The 12,500-nt window shown below is 40.7% G+C and overlaps 1 protein-coding gene across 2 annotated transcripts; it reads right to left on the reverse strand.

The window, feature by feature from the left end:
• Positions 1 to 717: 717 nt before the first annotated feature.
• LOC138049605 (uncharacterized) lies at positions 718 to 12,463 on the reverse strand. 2 transcript variants are annotated; one of them, XM_068895978.1, is made up of 5 exons: positions 12,043 to 12,463; positions 10,849 to 10,986; positions 5,289 to 6,210; positions 2,071 to 3,882; positions 718 to 1,869 (listed from the first exon to the last, which is right to left on the reverse strand). In XM_068895978.1, the coding sequence occupies exons 3-5, from the start codon at positions 6,163 to 6,165 to the stop codon at positions 719 to 721; spliced, it is 3,840 nt and encodes a 1,279-aa protein (XP_068752079.1). In that variant the 5' UTR covers positions 6,166 to 6,210; positions 10,849 to 10,986; positions 12,043 to 12,463; the 3' UTR covers position 718. The 2 variants fall into 2 exon arrangements, with proteins under 2 accessions (XP_068752079.1, XP_068752078.1); XM_068895977.1 differs by having other exon boundaries at positions 718 to 3,882.
• Between the last annotated feature and the right edge of the window lie 37 nt (positions 12,464 to 12,500).

The raw sequence follows: 12,500 nt of genomic DNA on the forward strand, positions 1-12,500 counted from the left end.
GCATACATGGCACTAAACTTACAAGAAACGATATCAAGATAACATAACCCTTTGGGAATTCACCGTTTCGTTTTGTTTCAGGTATTGTCATTTTGAATTGGGTACATCATTAAGTTACCCGATTTGGCTATTCTTGTCTTGCACTCACGTGATTAGACCGCCATGTTGGTGTACAAAACAAAAGCAAAATGTCGCTCGCGTGTTGTATAGTAATAAAGCCAAATTCCCAAAAGACTTTTTCGCTATTGTTCAGTACACCAACACGGCTGCCAATGACGTCACGTCGAAGCCAAGGATTCTTTCTTTTCCCAAAAAACGTGGTCTAAAAATAGACACTTTTTTGACGCTGATGAAGACAAACCTGATAATTGATTCTTACACCTGGGTAATGGACTCTTGATGCAAGCCAAAGTGAAATCATAAACTGCACACAATCTAAAAAAACAGTAACTTCAGCAGTGCTGAAGAAGTTTCTCCCAAAAATCTCCAAACAGCTTCATACGAACATTTAACACCTATTGGTCAGACTCCAGAGAAAAGCTAAGAACACCTAACAAGTAATGTTTCATCCCGAGTCCGAGTCACGGTAACTATAAGCCGTCCTTGCATGATCCTCTCCGAACAGTTTTATCCGCACATCTAATGCCCGCTGCTTTGACTGCAGAGCAGAGGTAAATCACCTAACGAATACTGTGTCACACCGAGTGAATCGTAACTATCAGCTGTGCTTGCATGATCTTATTTGCACTTGCAATGCTCGTTTGGCAGAGTGGAGAGCAGAGGTAAAATCACCTAACGAATGCTGTGTCACCCCGAGTGAATTGTAACTATCAGCCGTGCTTGCATGATCTTCTCCGAACAATTTTATCCGTATGTCTAACGACCTCTGCTTTGACCGGAGAGCAGAGGTAAAATCACCTAACGAATGCTGTGTCACCCCGAATAAATCGTAACTATAAGCTGTGCTTGCATGATCTTCTCCGAACAATTTTATTCGCCCTTGCAATGCCCGTTTGGCAGACTGGAGAGCAGCGGTAAAATCACCTAACGAATGCTGTGTCACCCCAAGTAAATGGTAACTATCAGCTGTGCTTGCATGATCTTCTCCGAACAATTTTATTCGCCCTTGCAATGCCCGTTTGGCAGACTGGAGAGCAGCGGTAAAATCACCTAACGAATGCTGTGTCACCCCGAATAAATGGTAACTATCAGCTGTGCTTGCATGATCTTCTCCGAACAGCTTTATTCGCACATGCAATGCTTGTTTGGCACAGTGGAGTGCAGTGGTGAAATCACCTAACGAATGCTGCGTCACCCCGAGTGAATTGTAACTATCAGCCGTGCTTGCATGATCTTCTCCGAACACTTTTGACCGTATGCTTAAAGACCGCTGCTTTGACTGTACAGCAGAGGCAAAATCAGCCAAGGAATGCTGTGTCACCCCGAGTAAATCGTAAGAATCTGCTGTGCTTGCATGATCCTCTCCGAACACTTTTATTCGCACTTGCAATGCCTGTTTGACAGAGTGGAGAGCAGAAGTAAAATCACCCAGCGAATACTGTGTCACCCCGAGTGAATGGTAGCTATGGGCTAAGAATGCATTTACTTCTTGTCTATTTGTTCTCAATACGATATCAAGAGCGCACGTTTTGAAATAAAGAGCCTTTGAGTAGTTCTTCTTGCTTTGGTGCAATTCACCGAAGTCTTGGTAGAACTTTGCGAGACGCTGGTTGCATTCTTGAGAACGAAGGGTCACGGTTGAATCAACTTTCCCCTCTGGGCCTGAAGAGCTATGTTTGAATTGCTCGAGTGTTGCTTGGTGACGTGCGACTGATTCTTCGAAACCTGATCCGCCAACAATTCCCTCTTCTGTGAATGTTGACCCCAGAAGTGCCATAACATTACCGCAAAAATGAAACAAATAAAAATGGGTTTTGGAATTTATCTGGAGATTATTTAATATTCGAAGGGCAGGGTTGATTACAAATTGCTGGGTGTCAGTGTCAAAGAAGTTCTTTGCAGCGTTCCTGATGTGAAGTATAACTAGCAATTGCAATGGCCAATAATTACCTGAGTCAAAAGTGTTTGTTTGAAGCTTTTTGCAATTTTTTGGTTCTTTTCCTTTGCATCCAAGAGGTGGAATAACAATCAGTTGCTCGTCTGCCACGGAATTGCATTCTTTGCGTGCTTTGTTATAGTAGTAAGTCGAGGTGGAGGGGTCGTTTAAGAACTGATAATAGACAGCAATGACTTGGTAAACAACGAGCTTCAGAATCTTCTGCTCTCCACTTTCATGCATTAAAGAAACAGCCTCTACCAGGCACTGTATCCCGCTCTTAACTTTGCCAATAACAAGCTGACAGATGCCAAAGTAACACAAGTATTTACTCCTTTCATCATCAGAACCTGAACAAGATGTCGACTCCATTTCATATGCCTTCTTTAGAAGTTGCATTGCATTTCCTTCTGCTCCCCAAGTAATTTCAGCAAAAGCTTTAGAAACTAGTAAATGCCTCTGGTAATGTATATTTCCCAGAGCACTGGCTGCCTTTAAGGCCGAATCGTAGATATTATAAAAATTATAAGATTCTGTGGAACACCAAAACAGCGAGTCCAGAAACATTTCTGCTTTTATCAAAACTTTGAAAACATTCTCGGCTATCCTGGGATCTGTGCAACCGTCCACTAGACTTTCTATAAAAAGCTGTTTTTCCTCATAAAATGCAACGAATGCATCCATGGAATGACAATCTAGAAACTCCTCGTTCAATTTGTCGAAACGAGAAATGAAATAGGCATGGAAACGGCACTTTGCAATTGCTACTATTTCTTCCATACGCTGTTCGCCTGCTTCTTTAGCAAATGACTGAAGGAGCTTATGCATTGCAAATTTTCCAGAGTGGGAGTTTGAATCGAGAAGAGACTTTCTTCGGAGTCGTTGCAACATTTTCTTGGTCTCAATCACTCCCGTAACATTCAATACAGCTGAGGCGAGATCCGTGGTAAAACATCCCGGAAGAACAGACAAAGACACAAATGCTTCTTTTTCTGCCGGAGAAAGTCGGAGGAAAGACTTTTCATACAGCAACTTTATTCGTTGGTTAGCTGGATAATCTGGATTGTCTAAGATATCGACGATACTTTCTGTTGCGGACTCAGTGATTTCGTTCAAACACTGACTTGTTTGAACATCATCTTCACAAACTAGAGAGCACATTAACATCATTGCAAGAGGCACACACCCACATATTTGGGCAATTCTTGCGCAGTCATCGGGACTAGCATTTGGCACCAATTCATGAACTATAGCATGAGATGAAGTATCATCCAGTGGCCTTATTCTTATTGATTTGTGACCTTGGAAATTCAAGTTCATAAACTCAAATGATTCTCGTGTGGTCACCACCAGGGTTATCTTCTCATTTTGCATGAGAATTTCTTGAAATAGTTGCAGGACGTCTTCTTTTACTTTTGGAATTCCACTCTCTAGTAGATCATCTACATTATCAAGAATAAATACAAGGGAATCTGAAATGTTGCCGAGGGTCTCGATTAACTCATCTTCTAACGACAGAGGCTGAGGTACTGATCTCTGACTCGTGGTGGGTTGTCTTGCGAGGCTGAAAAGCTTTGATATCAGATCTGCCTTTGTCTGGAGTCCTCGTGACGAAAGAAAACAAACAGGAAAGCCTCGAGACTGCAGTTGGTGCCCCACTGCTATTGCCACCGATGTTTTTCCGAATCCGGGTGAGCCCCAGATCGTCACGATTCGGGTATGTTCGGATCTCACGAGATCCACGATCTCTTTGCATTCACTCTGTCGGCCAGTGAAGTTTGGAACCATTGAAGGAAGACGAGATCTTGGGACTGTTGGCTTGATGTCTTTGTAATGCAAAGTAAAATACAAAGTAGACATTGCTTACTTGTTATTATTTTTTGGATATCCTTTGTCTCGTTGAGACTTTGTAAACTGCACAGAAGGTTTTTAAGAAGTAAGAACAAATATCATCTTTAACTTTGCGAACATAACTGAAATTATAATTTAACAGAGATATTTTCCGTTTTCTTTCCATTGCATTGTAGAGATAGCAAAATGTATTTGCAGTCATTTAAACCAAGACAGACCTTATACAGTATTGGCCACGTTCCTGAGATGACGTCAGTGCAGAAACTCCTCTTCACGGCGTAAATTAAAGATAATTTGTTTGTGACGTCATCTCAGAAATTGGCCTAACGCTTTGATTTGCTTAGTTGTAGAAGAAATTTAATAACTAAAGACATGAAGATATTAGCCTTAATAAATCAACACATTGATACACTGATACATGATAGATGCAGGCCTACATGACGTCTATTCGGACATAGATGCCGATTTCGCAAGAGAATGTGAAAACGACGGACCGGCGCCGCTTCACTTGTTATCAACGTGTTGAATTATCTTTAAGTCTTTAAGTCTTTAATGAGTTTACTCCTAAAACAGCAATAACTATATGTTGAATTATAATACAGTTATAGCGCGCAAGCTTGCGTGATATCGCCTAATTTTAGCCGACTCGGCCTTGGCCTCGTCGGCTAAGTATTAGGCGATATCACGCTCGCTTTCGCGCTATAACTATTAAATAGCCCAGCATTTCAATGTAATATCTATATTTCCTTCATTGAATCCTTTCACGGAAACACATGAGCTCAACAAATCTACCCGCTTCCAGCTGTGTGGCTTGGCATAGTTCAGTTGGTAGAGCATTGCACCATTGGAACCACCTGGATTTTGACTCAATTGCTTAAATTGTCTAGAAAAGTGCGAGGATCGTTTCTCTCTTTGGTTTCAACTACTGTACCGCTCGGAAATGTTTAAATTACAACGCTTAGAAAAGAGAGTGTCCTTGTGAACGAAGGAAAGGATTTAAAATTACCCACTTGAAAACCTGTATGTTGACTTCACTTTTCGATCCAATCACTTTCCAAACAGTCATGCAGTCTTACAAATGCTACAGTTGTGACACTTTCAAAAACTAAGGAATGCCTTTTGTAGTGGAAAAGAAACTTACAAGAACGGTGCAAGTGCACAAGCAGTTTCGAGCGGTAATGTAACAGTCTCGTTTATTTTTATGTGACTTGTGTGTCTTTTTTTTTTAACGACGCAAGATATGGTTTTTTATTGATGCACGGAAGATCTGTCTGTCTTGTTGTCATCTTTTCATTGACAAACAGTAAGTTGTTTATTACGCCTATTGTTATATCCTGCTTTTTAGAAAGAGGCTTGAAAACAGTTAAGTCCTTCTTTTTACCTGTATTTTCTGTTTCTGTATCTTGTTCCTCTTCCTTCTTTTTTAGCTCATGGATCTCCTTCCCTAACGCACTTATATCTTCCTGTTGCATCCTCAAGCCCTCCTCAGCTGAATTCATATGCTCCACAACCCTTTGCTCTAGCATAGCGACCTCTTCTTTGCTGGCAGTGAGGCTTTCCACTTTCTGTTCTATGGCTGCTAAGGACTCCTCAATCTTTTCCATATCTTCATTTCTGCTCTCTAAACATTTTATGTGTGATTGCTTCTCTTCCCTTACCTGTTGTTCCAACTTACGGACTTCTGCTATTGGAAAGTCAGATGCAGTCAAACTTCCAAAGGCATCAATCGATGCAGTTGAAATTCCAAGAGCCTTGAACGCTTCTTTAGCATACTGAATGTTCTGGTCAAATGTTGCTTTGTCCATCTCCAAGCGAGAGGAATGACAAACCGTATTCCTCAAACGCCGAAGCTGATCAATGGCCAGTGCAAAGGTTTCGGCATTATCACCTACTGGGCTTAACACAGATCCATGGAAACTTCCATGAGGAATAACTCGGGGCTTCACATACAAATCACTAAGTGTTCTGTAACGCATGCTGAAGGATTTTGCATAGATAGTAGCCTGGAATAAGGCAGTGCAATCCCATTCATTGTACGACTGGTTGGTAGGAACTTTAGTTGTCCCTCCCTCTGTAGAGAGAAAGAAATTTCTCACAGCAGTGGAGTCATCCCAAAGCTGGTATCCAGGGCGATGCCCAATGGTGGTGTCCCACATCGTCTTAAAAGTCTGACGTAAAGCCTTTGGGAATTCATTTAAAACCAGAGACAAACACTTGAAATGATTTAACTCCTCGTCACGATAAGGGTGCAAGGACATCACGAATTAGTGATAATAAAGCAATGCAACAGTCACGAAAAGGACCTAAACCAAAAAAAATGAATAAATATAATACATAAGCAGATTTCATTTCATTCTCCCCTTACGGGAAAAGAAATGGTGATTGCTCTTTCTGGAAAGATGCGCTTTTACCTGCTCTCTAGAAGAGAATAAATTTGAAAGTTTTGATGTTTGAAACGGAATTTTTTAAAGACACAGTGGGAAAAGAGTTCCATTACTCGCTCCGTGTCGACAACTTTTGCCTGGCTTACAAAATGAGTTTAAAATTTGCACAAAAACCTATCCAATACACGATGATTCATTCTAAGTTGAAGCGGCGCAGAATCCTTCCGTCGCAGAAACTGGGCCGAAAACGTTACTATGCGTTAACAAAAGCCCTATCCAATATGCCTTTTCCTTAATTAGATATCAGATATAGAGTAGCTTAGTCAGACCTTTGATTCTTGCATAGGCAAAGTTGGATATCGACATTATTCTATGTTGTACGCTGTATACTGTTGTATTGTAAGATCTTTGCCACGTATCGAGAGTGTTATTAATTAGTTAGATTCTAAATTCTAAACTTGAAAACGTTTCGCCTTCCCGGCCTCTTCAGTTCTTAATATTATTTAGGTTTCTGGATTTGTACTTGTATTTGCATAAGATCTACACGGTCTCCCATGGGAGGCAGAACGTTAATTGTAGAGCGTTAATTGTAGATGTTTGAATGTCAATTAATCCTTTTCAATTCTTGCGTGTGGTAAACACACGGTATTCCATTCTTCTTTCGCGTTCATACTCTTTCTTTCTGGGATTTTTCTGATATGTATTGCTTCTGTTATTTGTCTCATCATTGAGTCTCGGTGAAAAGTTCTCACGACGTTCATTGTGAATTGCTGGATATAGCCATTGTGCTCTTTTAGACAATGACTCCATAAAGGCGAGTTCTGTTCTTTCTCTTGTAATAACTTCATGTGTTCTTTTCCTCTCGTGTAGGCTTTGCGGGCTGTTTCTCCACAATATTTGCTGTCACAGTTGTTGCACTTTATTTCATACACAATGTTGTTCCTCGAGCAATCACCTTTCCCTCTTGATGTGCATACAAAACAGTCTTCACGTCTACAGTTTCTCTCTTTCATGGGGTTGGATCTTTGTAGAAGGGACGTGATCGAAATTCCATTCTTCTCAACCACCTTTATCCTAAGTGTCGACTTATTGATCTCTTGCTGTATCGTTTTCTTTAGCTCTCCGTTGGGTGTGGCAGGGATGAATAGTACTGAATCGTAGTTTCCTTTCCCATACCACTCTTGTGCCTTTGATCTTTTCTTTCTTTCCCTTTCTCTCTTCTTCCATTCTCTTGGTCGGTAAAGGGGTCTCTCTCCATTCCTATCTTTCTCTAATAGGGTGTGGTATGCTGACAGGGCTGACTTGACGACTTGATGTCTGAAGGCTTTATCATATCCTGAATACTGCATCTTTAGTGTGGTGTTTGACGCATGCTCAGTTATTCTTTGCCACGGTAGGCTTGGGCTACAATTCAGGAATACTCTTAGTAGTTCTTGGGTCATGACGGCGCGTTTAATTGACCACGGAAGTGCAGAGTCGGCGGGTACGACTGTTTTCGATGAGACCTCCTTCGCGTAGAACTCGTGCATGATCAGATGTCTTTGGTTGCTCATATCCTCTTCTAACCACACCTTCAGGTCTAGGATAGGCATCTTGCCGTCTTTGTGGTTTGAGGGAACATCTATTTCCAGCTGGATCGACGGATGAATATCATTGGCGATTTGTTGCAGTGTTTCCATTGTGTCTTTGTCTTTCGGTTCTGTGCGGTTGTTATCATGATTCATGATTCCACACTAAAGATGCAGTATTCAGGATATGATAAAGCCTTCAGACATCAAGTCGTCAAGTCAGCCCTGTCAGCATACCACACCCTATTAGAGAAAGATAGGAATGGAGAGAGACCCCTTTACCGACCAAGAGAATGGAAGAAGAGAGAAAGGGAAAGAAAGAAAAGATCAAAGGCACAAGAGTGGTATGGGAAAGGAAACTACGATTCAGTACTATTCATCCCTGCCACACCCAACGGAGAGCTAAAGAAAACGATACAGCAAGAGATCAATAAGTCGACACTTAGGATAAAGGTGGTTGAGAAGAATAGAATTTCGATCACGTCCCTTCCACAAAGATCCAACCCCATGAAAGAGAGAAACTGTAGACGTGAAGACTGTTTCGTATGCACATCAAGAGGGAAAGGTGATTGCTCGAGGAACAACATTGTGTATGAAATAAAGTGCAACAACTGTGACAGCAAATATTGTGGAGAAACAGCCCGCAACGCCTACACGAGAGGAAAAGAACACATGAAGTTATTACAAGAGAAAGAACAGAACTCGCCTTTATGGAGTCATTGTCTAAAAGAGCACAATGGCTATATCCAGCAATTCACAATGAACGTCGTGAGAACTTTTCACCGAGACTCAATGATGAGACAAATAACAGAAGCAATACATATCAGAAAAATCCCAGAAAGAAAGAGTATGAACGCGAAAGAAGAATGGAATACCGTGTGTTTACCACACGCAAGAATTGAAAAGGATTAATTGACATTCAAACATCTACAATTAACGCTCTACAATTAACGTTCTGCCTCCCATGGGAGACCGTGTAGATCTTATGCAAATACAAGTACAAATCCAGAAACCTAAATAATATTAAGAACTGAAGAGGCCGGGAAGGCGAAACGTTTTCAAGTTTAGAATTTAGAATCTAACTAATTAATAACACTCTCGATACGTGGCAAAGATCTTACAATACAACAGTATACAGCGTACAACATAGAATAATGTCGATATAGAGTAGACATACCCAAAAAGATCTCATTTTAGTAACCAACATGTAAGAACATATTTTGACCGGAACTCTGGTTTGGAGAAATTTGAATGAAGGTTGCCATGTTTTAATCCGAAGACCCAGTGTTCCAGGCGTTTCGATACTCCAGCGAATCCTTTTTCATTCATCAAAATAAGTAAGAGGGAAATCAATGAAACACTAAAGTGTTTTTAGAGATAAAATATAGCCTTTATGGGACAGAGACCTAAAAAAAAATGCGACCAAGCGCGCGTGTACTGCAAACCCTCGCGGGATCAGGCCCTCGTTCTCGCGTTGCTACGTCAGATCGCGACATGTCATATGCAATTAATTGGACGACTCCAGTTAGCAAACAGGGAGGCGCGGTGGCCTCATGGTTATTGCGCTCGACTCCGGATCGAGTACTCCGTGTTCGGGTCCTGGTCGGGGACATTGTGTTGTGTTCTTGGGCATCCAGGTGTATAAATGGGTACCGGCGAAAATGCCGGGGGTAACCATGCGATGGATTAGCATCCCATCCAGGGGGGAGTTAAAATACTCCTAGTCGCTTCACGGAGGCTCGTAGCAGACTTTATCTTTACCTTACCAGTTAGCAAACGATAGAAATTAATAGTTTCAAAATGTTGGAAGACACTTCAGTCGGGCTGACAAACTTCTGTAATTTTAACTTAAGAAAAATCTACTTACTAAATGTTGTGCGGAGTGTTTGGATTGTTTTACGAATATTCTGTAGCTTGATAAGAAAATCCTTAGCATGCAGAAATATCGAAGAAATATTTTTGGAATGGTAATTTTATTTCCATCGTGAATGGCAAATTGGTGTTTTTATAATTAGAGTTGGCGATTTACTGACGGACTCGGACAAAATTGATAAACTCAGAATAAATATGCGACCCTATTCACCTTTTCTTAACCTCTTCATCATCATCATCATCATTATCTTCATCATCATAAATACTTATGGCCCCCATTGGGTCATAGAACAGCTTAACCTCTTAAACAGGCTCAAACCAGTTTTCACACTTCCAAAAAACTGTACTGTTGGGAAGGATTGAATCTACCCAACTGCTTCACTTAACGGCAATGTTATGGTACCATACGAAACACCAATAACTGCACTCAACAATGTGACGTAATAGGTTACCACGGCAACAAAAAAGGCATCCAAAAACACCCTATATTGCTGGAGAGTGATTATCAAGCAAAGATAAAACTTTCTGCAATGTTGAAAAAAATTGTATGGAGCAGCTTCATAGCTACCTTCACAATCGGACATATAGGGCATTTTAGATGGTTCTTTTGTTGCCATGGCAATTTATTATTTATTACGTCACATTAATATGTCCATCTTGTTAAGAAATTATTGCCGTTTCATTTGGTACCATAACATTACCGTCAAGTGAAACAGTGCCGTAGGCTTAATCCTACAAATAAGACATCCCTCCAAATTGTTGAAACCGGTTTGAGCGACCTTAAACGAGATTTTTGAGTTTATAATTGCAATAGATACGATTACTATAAAATGGGTTCTGTGAGGATTGGAGCCCACAACAGGGAACAGTATTTCGATCTTCAAGTACATGCAAATTTCGACGTGAATTCTTGCCGGAAGTAATTTGTCTTCGAATTTACGATTGCGATCCAAAACTCCTAATTCATATTGAGTCGAAAACGATCAACTGAATTGGAAATAAATTACATGCTGGCATTTCGTGCAGTCTTAGACAAACGAATGAGAGCTAGATTGTCAGTACAAAATATGAAACAGATACTGTGGTAAAAAATTAGCATCCTACAGGTAATGCTCACCTTGTAGAGCTACGGACGAATCCCTTGAATATTCTTGCTTGCCCTATCACTGCAGTTCCTTGGATATATGTAATCAATTGATGCACTTACATCAACATTAGAACTACAGCACTGTTTAGAGTCGACGTAATGTTCTGCCTATGACAGAGGGAATATGATTCATTGTTATTACTTAATAAGTACATTTGCTTGCGCAGGAAAAATGCTTTGAAGCCGTCTTTTAGGGCGCTTTCTGCCCAACACAAGAGAAGTCGACTCAACTCGAAGCTGGGTTGCCAAAGCTGGCAATAAGGTAGTTTAAATTTGATGAAACCGGAATATTAAAGAACCGTGTATCATTTTTGTCTACCACATTTTCCGCATGGATATGCTCAAATGCGTTTTGCTACGACGAACAGAGCAAGAAATGTTTCATACCAAACAAAACATGGCTAAGCACCCCAGCTGGCAGGAGACAACTAATTGGCTTTTTATAAAGTATGGTAGAGGTGAATTTGGGATCAACGAAACCCTTCGACACCACATGCAAACCTTTACAGTCAAACCAAGTGAAGCGTACCCCTCAAGATTGCATTAATGAACTGATTATTTGAAACTTGAACCCGCTAGTCGTTTCAAGAATGCAATAATGAATTGATTATTCGAATATTGAACTCGCTCGTTCGATCCAAGAATACGGCTAACGGGTTCCGTTTCCGAAAAATCGATTCAGTATTGCATTCTAGAAAAGACTAGTAGGTTTGAAACCTACTAGTCGCAACAGTGAATTGATTCTTCGAAAACGGAAGCCGTTAGCGAATTTAGCCGTATTCTTGGATCGAGCGAGCGAGTTCAATATTCGAATAATCAATTCATTATTGCATTCTTGAAACGACTAGCGGGTTCAAGTTTCAAATAATCACTTCATTAATGCAATCTTAAGGGGTACGCTTCTCTTGGTTTGACTGTAGACCACAACACCTTTATGTGTATCAACCAGAAGTTTGTGTAAGGTGCGCATAATGAGATTATATCATTTTCTTATGTACCAATTGTTAGTTTAGAATTACTGTGTTAGCAAACATCTACAAGAAGGAGATTAGAATGGCTTGTTCGGTGTTTACATCATGATGGCGGAAGTGATCCCTTCTTCTCAATAAATTCACTAAGCTGTAATTTCATATTTGGAAGATGCATGGGGAAGACATTACTCACCTCAAAGAATCGAACGACCTCAAACCTGTGACGTCCAGTGTAGGCACAATCAGTGTAAACTGCAACTCAAATCGAACGAAATGATGTTTTGTAGGAATGGTATGACTAATGAAGCACAGGCAGCCCAAGTTCAAAATGTTTGGAGTTCAGTGTAACCTGACATATGCCATATTACATAACTACGCGAAACGTGACTCCCGCCTTACAGCATATGGAGGTATTGTGTCACAACGGTTTGAATTTGTAAAGCTTTGTATGGGAAGGCAACGGCTTTGCTGGAAAAGTCAATTATTCTTATATTTTGTGAATAAAATCTACTTACTCTGTTGCCGTGTTGTATTCTTTGTTGTTGGCCAGCTTCGCAGGCCGATCTAACGCGATTTCGGCGATTTATCGTTTTGTGGGTTTCCACTGCTAAAAGAAAGACAAGGCTGCACACTGATTTCCGGAGTGCCCGC

The sequence above is a fragment of the Montipora capricornis genome, chromosome 5 (assembly GCF_036669925.1).
Source record: "Montipora capricornis isolate CH-2021 chromosome 5, ASM3666992v2, whole genome shotgun sequence".
NCBI classification, from domain to species: Eukaryota; Metazoa; Cnidaria; class Anthozoa; order Scleractinia; family Acroporidae; genus Montipora; species Montipora capricornis.

Bases quoted from the DNA above. Each gene is read 5' to 3' on its own strand.
- LOC138049605 (XM_068895977.1), bottom strand. From the start codon at position 6,165: ATGTCCTTGCACCCTTATCGTGACGAGGAGTTAAATCATTTCAAGTGT. The intron at 3,883-5,288 runs GTAAAAAGAAGG...TGCATTACAAAG, and splicing joins TACAGAAACAGAAAATACAG to ACATCAAGCCAACAGTCCCA.